This window comes from Nestor notabilis, unplaced genomic scaffold (assembly GCF_000696875.1).
Source record: "Nestor notabilis isolate BGI_N333 unplaced genomic scaffold, ASM69687v1 Scaffold35186, whole genome shotgun sequence".
Lineage (NCBI taxonomy): Eukaryota > Metazoa > Chordata > Aves > Psittaciformes > Psittacidae > Nestor > Nestor notabilis.
The window spans coordinates 2,163-10,727 of NW_009932996.1; the positions used below are offsets into that span (position 1 = coordinate 2,163).

The following is an 8,565-nucleotide window of genomic DNA, read 5'->3' on the forward strand; positions in this document are numbered from 1 at the left end:
GCAGCATCCCTCCTGCTAGGGTGATTCTAGGCCATCAGCAGCTTAGGCAGCTCTTACAAAGACTGACCTTTAACAAATCAATACCTATAAACACCAAAAACTGCAGTGTCAAACAGCTATGCAGACGTGAGGCAGCACAGCATGGAAAGGAAGGGGAAAGCACAATGGATTAGTGTTCACTCAAGAGCTTCTGCACGAGCCAGGCACACGGGTGCTGACATTTCCTCTCTCTGAGGACTGGAGTTCCTGATCAGCTCAACACTGCCACAGGTTAGCAGCTCTCTCCGTGGTTTGTCTCAGTTGCTGTTCACCTGCTCCACTCTATTGGAAATGCAGCAGTTTCCCTCTCAGGAGGGACCCGTGTCCAGCTCAGGACTGTGACTCCACCAGGACCTTGTGTGATGCCCACTGGATTACACCAGGAAAGCACTCTTGTAGCTCAGACCTCTACCACGACTCTTCCTAGCACGGTGTACTGTGAGACAACATCAAGGTTACTGTGACCAGAGCTTATGCAGGGTAATATTATGCAAGCCACTGAGGCAGAACGCCCCGGTGCCATGCCTGTATAAGCCTCTAAATACATCTGTCTTCATTGCACGTGTCTAGATGCCCATTTCTTGTGTTTCAGAATCCTGATTGTAGCTGGATACGCTCCAGTTCAGAGCCAGGAAAGCAGGATGAGGCCTCCCTGCAGCAACACGCTCCTGCTCTAAGGCTGTGCATAATAAGGCTTGAGTTCAAACTACACTTGACTCATTGATTAAAACAACCACAGTCTGGCTGCCAAGGAGACTTGTTGATAAGGCGATTCTGGATTCAGGCAGTTTCAGTGCACAAAGCCACCAGCTGTAATCACATCCTCCCCTCTCAGCTCATCAAGGTCCTTTTCCCAGGCAAAGGGGTGCAAACTGCAGGATGTCAGATGACAGTCACCAAAACCTCATGCAATCTTCTTCTTTACACGCCCCAGGAATGGCCAAGCACAGACACGAGGGAGAAGAATCCAGAAGCTACTTGAATGGCAGGAGGTGTGACTTCATTGGAATACATTCTATTCACAGGAGGAAGACCCTTCTATACTCACCCATCAAAATTCACTGGACTCTGCCTGTCCCTTCCCAATCAGGAGTTACTCCATGTGTTACGGCCATGATGCAGGAGTCCCTCCCTTCAGGGATATGCAGACAGGTGGTTTCTTTCTCCTCAAACTTAAAGTCATTAAAAAGATACAAAGAACTGCTTTTGGCAGCACAGAAAAAAATCTGGAGTGCAGGACCCAAGTAGATGGGGAATTAATCAGTCCTTGACCTAATAAATAGAGTAGTAGGAAGTCTTCAAGATGGCCAGTAGCCCAAACATGAAACCTGAAGTCCTGCAGAGATCACAGGGAGCTTTAATGCTCCACACTGCACGGGGGCACCTCCTGGGATCTGCTACCACACAGTTTTTCTGACACCTTTTGTTAGGCTCATGGACTATTTGGAATCTTGAAGTTCTTTTGCCTTCTTCAAAATCAGATGAACATCAGAGATAGGATAATCCTATGTGAAAGAAACAAAGTGATCTACGTGACTACCCAGCATTTCTGGTACGCATTGTTTCACTTAAGTAGGACAAACCTTGGCAAGAGCATTTCTGGCCTGTTATAACATATAATGCCATGTTGTTACTCCCTTAACAGCTAACAGTTCCCTGTTTTGTAACTGATCAAGCCTTCAAGAAGGTTTTGTTTGTTTTCCTTTTAATTTGTCCTCTAAGGGTACAGCAAGCTGGCCTGCTACAAGGGCTATCTTCACGCCAGAAAGCCTTATCAAAGCCAGTATCTTGCACAGCCCAAAGCAGGAACTGGCAGAAACAAAGATCTCCTACTGTGCAGTGCATGTGTTTTCAACCTTGGGCTCTCACAGATCTCAGAACTAAACAAAAGCCTCTGGCCAACAAATTTAACACTGTCACATGGTTTCACATCTTTGCTTCCATTTTTTTGCAAGCCAAAGGAACATTAGAAACCTCTAGCCTGTGCTCATTTCTCCGTAGGATAGAATAGGTGCATGAGCAAAAGATTCCACTTCCAGTAATGAGCATGCTGTGAGATTCCTTAAGATTTTTCTGCATGCAAACATCAGAAATCTGTTATTTCTCTTCAGCCAGGCACATCCTCCCTCACAGCATCATCCTCCCTCACAGTACTATTTTAAGACACCTTAAGTTGTCCCTATACCCACTATATTTAATCCTTACCTGTAGCAGCCTCATGTTCAGAGTGAAGTCTCCTTCCAGCAACTGATCCCGGATTAGTCTGAAAGATGGAAATTATTCCAGCTACCTTTGACTCTTTACAGAGGAGCTTTAAAGACAGGCTACACTGTGCCCTTATAAAGGCTTTTGAAAACACTTTTGCTACCATTGTGAACAGTGACTATCACCTGTTCACCAGATGCCTTAACACATGGCTACAGAAGACTCCTGGATCCACGGATTTAGGTAAAGAAGGGGGAGAGAAGAGGAATGCTGTGGATGTACTTACGTCAACATGGCACAACAGACGAGCAGAAGAAAATCGAAGCGCTTGTCGTCGGCGAAGAGCGAGTCCCAGATGCGGATGACATCTGGCAGCAGGAACTCTTGGGACAGGAGCAGGGTCAGCCAGCGGAAGGCAAAGAACTGGGGTTTGATGTTCTGTTCTTGCTGTCAGACATGCACCAGGCAAAGAATGAATACGTGCTCTTGGCCAGTCCCCTACAAGTAAGAGATGCACCCCGTTTCCATCCCCGTCTCCACCCCGGTATTGCTCTAAGCTGCCAACTCGTACTACAGCATCAACAAACCCACTGCCTCCTTTGAAGGCTCTCACATTCAAGGCAGAGAGAGATTTTCAGTGCAGCCATGCTCCATGTCTCCAGCCAAGCCAGAAAATGCTCCTCTGACCACAACATGAAGCAGAGGAAGCTTTTCTTCCTAAAAGGCACCAGTTGTGTTAGTTCCGTTAAGCTTGCCAAGGAATTCCCATTTGAACAGCATTTTATCTGCAAAGCCACAGCCCTCCCCCTCTAGCAGAGCACTGTTTTGTCAGGATTTCCTCTCCTTCCCAGAAGCTCTGTATTTAGCAAAAGGTTTACTATTCACAAAAAGAAACAAAGATGGAACAGAGTTCACACTGATGGTCAGTAAAGCACACTGTAAACACTTCCAGCCTAAAGCTTTCTTGTTTTCTGCTGTTAAATGCAAGGGACTATAAGTTTAATCAAGGTCAATCAAGGTTAAACAATAAGTTTAATCAAGGCTCCTGCTGGTATTCTTAAGGACCAGCTGCTGCATGGCCAAGGCCACTTCCTGCCAGCCAAACAGTAGGAGGTTATTTTGTCCCCACTGAATCAGTCAACACCATGGGTCATGTCACTGTGTTGACAAAGCATCTTTTGAACTATAAAAGAAATATAACTTGTTTTTTCTACAGGAAAAACAGGTCTCAGTGTGATTTAGTGAAGGTTGGAATAACAAGAACAGCTTTCCCTTCTTCCAAATTCTCCTTGGACTTTCACACCAAATGGACAATAAGACCTGAAGATGTTCTCAGCAAAAGCTGCCTTCTACATGTTCTACAAATCTCACACCAAGGCACTCAGGGACCTCTGGATGAAGGAGAATGATAGAATTAGGTGGGTGAGAGGGTCCAGCTTGCTGGATTTCACTTCTGGAATGATCCTCCTGCAGTTTAAGTTAGTGCTGTCAGGGCAGACAATGGCAATAGAAGTATGTGCATGGAGCGAGGGCTGGTTTTTGTTTGAACTCTGCAGCAAAACTCCTGTTTTGTCTATTTACTAGAGGAGAGTGAAGACTCCAGCAACACCTCAACACAGGTGAGCAGGGATCAAGGCCAAGTCACTCTGGACTCGCAGCTGGCAGCTTTGCAACAACTATTGTTTGCTTTTGGTCAGGCAGGGGAGGACAGCCTGGCTGTGTCAGCTTGCTCTAGGCTTACTCCAAGGAGAGGTTGTTTCAGCTCCCAGATAAGAGTTTCTATGCCTTATCAGCAAAGCCCTTCATAAACTCCCTCAGCCTTTCTATTCAAGCACAGAGCTTAACAAAATTGGTTGACATTTAAATGCACTATTAAGCTCCACTCCTCACATTCCAACCAAGACTCAGAAAAACACTTAGCTCCTCACCAGTTTCAAATACAGCTCCACATCTTTTTCCTTCAGGGTGGAGTAGACCTTCTCCATTTTGTAGGTAATACCACACTGAGAATCATCCAAGCTCTTAATGAAATTGTCCCGAATTTCAGCCATTAGATTGGTAAAGCAGAAAAATGTGTCTGCTTCAGCATGTTCTGGAAAAAGAATGAATTAAAAAAGCCATAAAAATCACAGGGGAGTAGAGGAAGCAGCACTGACAAAGACACACAGAAATATTCTTGCTCCATAATCTGGTTTGCTGTACTGGATTCCAGCAGCAGTTCCCACAAGATCTTGGCTTGCTTGGTTTGGGACAAGACTAGATATTTCTTTTTTTTCCCCAACTAGAAGTGTCTACAGAGCCACTGCAGACACACACCCTGTGTGCAGCACAAGGTCTTCATGACATCAGGTTACAAACCAGTTACCTTTACCCAAGAACATCATCTGCTCTCCCCACCATCAGCACACGCCCTCAGAGCTGCTGTGAAGTAGAAGCAACAGGCAAAGTACTCCCATTCTACTCTTATCAGTAGTTTAAAGAGAGTCTCATTCCCAGAGCAGTTCTTCATGCAGGGAGCACACAGCACAACAGCAATTACTGAGCAGCCAAAAGCCTCTCACCTTTCCATTCACTATTAGGATCTGTAGCAAAGGTGTAGTAGAGAGGCCCCACGATTTCATTCATCCCTTGCACATATGCTATCCCAGGGTTCAGCTTGGCATAGATGAAGAGGATTCTCTCCACCACTTCCCAGTGAGCTTCACAGCCGTTGGGCAGAACTTCGTACTCGCTCAGAGCATTAGGTGTTGTTTTAAGAGGGGAGCTCACCTGAAAAGCAAGGCAAGACCAGGGCTGATTCAGGATAACCAACTGCCACAGACAGTTTTGTACATGTGGCTTTTAATACACATTGGCCCCCACAAGATTTGGGCAGCTTATACCAAACAGGCAGGTGTTCACGTAAACCAAGACAAGCAACTTGGGAAGCACAAAGGCAGTGAAACCCTAGTGCTGGGTTCCCCTCAATCATTGCACCACCTGATCCCATGCAGTAGGAAACCACAGCAGTTCCACTTCTTTGTTAGTAGTATGAGGAAAAGCACAGATCTGTTGTGGTAACAAGCCACCCTCCCCAACAGCATGTGGCCCTTGTGCTGTAAGGCTCAGGAAAGAGGGAAGAGACAACAAACATTTCAGCAGATTCAACTCCAATAAATTACCCCTTCAGTGTTTTGTTCCCATACAGAAAGGCACACGTCAAGCATCAAATACTCTCATCTTCCTGCAACTCCAACTTCCTCCAGAAGTCAGGAAAAGGTAATCTTGGAAATTAAATACACCCATAATTCCCTACTAACTGCCAGCCACGTCAACTGGCTCTACAAAGCTGTCTGGCCATGCAGTACCTGCGGGGGTATTTGCTTAATTCCACTGCACAAGCAGAGAGAGAAACAGAAGAAAAGCCCAAGAAACACCCTTCCCTTATGAGCTAAGATGCCTTGTCCCATGGGCAGCCCCCCCAGCTCTCACATTTGTGACCCCGCTGCGGTTCCGCGCCACTGTCTGCGACTTGAGTGTTGTCTGCTCCACCCGCTTGCGCAGTGTCTCAAACTCATTCTGGGGGTCCAGGATTAAAAGGCAGGGGTAGTCTGTTGGGCGCTGGAAGAATGCCATGTCCGGGTACAGCCTCCTGGGGTGGACACAGAAGGAAATCAGGATCAGCAAAGGAAGTACGAGCCCCATGGAGGCTCGGTTTAATATTAAGCTTGATTTTCAAAGTACAGTGTGTTAACCAAACCACTCGGGTTCAGAGACCTGAGCCACTGTTCCTCACACACCTGACATCTTTGTCTATCTGGAGAAGCACTTCGTTATCCTTGAAGTAAGTATTCCATCGGCTGTCTGGATTTGGATTGAGGGGCTGAAGAAGCAAACAACAGAAACAGAACAAGAATGTTTCACAGGTATCCAAATCCTCACTAAACATACACTGATTTAGCATTTCTGCTGTCCCTCTGCCATCTAGTACCAGCACACTCCTAGCACATCAGGTTTACCTTTTTCAGTAGCTACGTTTAAGGTGCTTCACACAGTTTGCAGGGAGCAGATCAGAGCTTGTGAAACAAGTGAGCATGCAGGTTCACTTAGAGAGGCAGAAGCCAACATTTCCAATCCCTTTTCACCTGTTTCTTAATGACTTTGTTCCCAAACCAGGTTCCCAGTCCCATGTCAACCAGATTCCAGACTGCTGGAGATGATCTTTGTACTTAGGTAAGAGTTACCCACCCAGTTACCTGGGCATTGGGGTTATTAGTTACAACCATCCCTCTATCTCAGTTCCGAGAAGGCTGATTAAGCATCACCCTCATGCCCAGGAAAAAGGAAGTACATACTACTATGAGCAACCTTTCCTGTATCCGAGCAGTTTTCTAATACAAGAAGCAAAGTTAACAACTAACCAAGAAGATTCAAAGGTCACTGTAACCTGCCAGTGTGAGGAGTTTTAGACATGTTAGTTTTACAGCACCAAGGCCTCCAGAGATCACAGCCACACAGATAACTGCACGCTAGCAGAGAAGTTAATGTTCAAGACTGGTCATGGAAGCAGTTGTATCATTTTACAGTCTCTTCTGATCAGTTACCTCATTAGCTCCCCCAACACACACACACTTTGGAATTTTCAGGGAAGTAAAAAGCCAAGAGATGCAGGAAAAGGTCCACTAAAGAAAAAGCCAGCCAGCAGAACTAGAAACGAGTGAGTCTCCTGCCTTCCATGCCACAGTCCCACTTGACTCTCCCATCTCTTTCATATCCTCTGTTCAGATTAGCCCCCTCCGAGCCCACCATGGACCTGACTTCCCAGGAGAGCGTCTCTTTGCTAGAGGTACCTCTGGTGAGCCTCTCCCTAGGAGGCCTGAGAGCAGCTAGCCCCAGAGAAGGTGAGAAGGAATACGCAAAGCTGAAAACAGCTCTCTTCAGAACTATTGGTGCTCTTCCAGTAACTCACACAAGTGCCAAGCTGGTACTTAGGAACGGTCTCTCCTGTTTTTAGCAGGGCAAAACAGTTGAGAACAGAGCCAAAACCAGCCCAGGGGTCCAGAATCCACAACAACTGTTTATAACTCTGGGTAATTATCTGCAGCACAAAGGCTTAACACCACTTACATGATCTTCTAAGGTCACATCTTCCCTTGAAACACCCAGGTTGGCTTTGGCAATCCCAGGCTGGATAATCATTTCCTTGAGGAACTGGGAATACAGATCCCTTTAGGAGGAGAAGAGGAAGTTGCAATGAAGCAGAAGATTACGTCAGCAAAGCAGCAGACTGAGTTCAAACAGATCTCTCTGTACCACTCTGCTCAGCCAGAGGGCATTTGACTTTCTCTTCAGTTGAGTTTAGCTGAAGAGGTCAATCCACCCATCAGGCTACAGAACAGTACATTCCACACAAGAACAATTTATTTTATGAAGGTACTTAATAATTTAAGGAACTATTCTTCTCTGCAGATATCATTAGAAACAAAGGAGCAAGCACTGATGTCCTCACCTCTGTTTCTTCAGCAAAGAGCTCCATAAGGCTTTCTCTAAAGGGAGGTAGTTCAGGAGTATCTGTACGGAAGACAGACAGACACACACGGATCAGTGTCTGGAGAATGAGCTGTTATACCTGAAAGATGAGCAAATCAAACACAGTGGCTACAACTGGCTCTTTGAAAACATTGGGAGCTTTCTCCAGAAAGCCCACTACTTTGCCAAGAAACAGTCAGGCATGTTTCAGGGACTGGTTTTCAACACAGACCCATTTGTAGGGTTGATCAATAGCTAACCCGACCAAAATGCACTGCTAGCTTAATCCTGAGAGCTGTTCCCGTGCAGAGAGCAGACAACCGCTTTCTGTCATCCAAAGTGATGGCTGCCCCACGTCAGTAAATGCTACTGCAAGTGTGCCAGTGCTGATCTGCCCAAATTACTCTTGATTTTGAGTGGCTTTTACGCTCCAGATCGTTTGTTTTGTTTACAATTCTAAGTGCCAACAAAATACCACGTGTACTTCAGCAGCCCAAGGCCCCACTCACAAGAAACAGAAGCACCCCCAGCAAAACCCACCTTCCAGCACAGGCAGCGCAGCCCACCATCAAAGGGAATCCCTGTGGGAAGAGCAGGCAGAGAAACAGCTGCGTTAACCCCGGCCTCCTCACGGCGGTTCGCTAATGGCACCTCACAAACAGGCAAGGCAGCGCTTTTCCTCCCCGGGGGGCAAGAAGTTTTCACAGGGACGCGACGGTGCCAAGGTGCCGGTGCCTCCCACGGGGCTGGGAGGGTTCCTGCGGGCGCTGGGAGCAGAAAGCCGGGGACGTGCAGGCGATGGGAAGAAGCAAC

At 46.7% G+C, this 8,565-nt stretch overlaps 1 protein-coding gene across 1 annotated transcript; it reads right to left on the bottom strand.

The window, feature by feature from the left end:
• Nucleotides 1-1,276: 1,276 nt before the first annotated feature.
• On the bottom strand, nucleotides 1,277-8,333 carry TBC1D13 (TBC1 domain family, member 13; the record flags this gene model as incomplete). The annotated part of the gene is made up of 10 exons (XM_010016653.1): nucleotides 1,277-1,544; nucleotides 2,245-2,302; nucleotides 2,531-2,691; nucleotides 4,173-4,336; nucleotides 4,806-5,013; nucleotides 5,716-5,875; nucleotides 6,024-6,106; nucleotides 7,351-7,450; nucleotides 7,733-7,794; nucleotides 8,293-8,333. Coding segments are annotated over 10 exons (1,103 nt in total), but the record flags the coding sequence as incomplete, so codon positions are not given.
• Nucleotides 8,334-8,565: the final 232 nt, after the last annotated feature.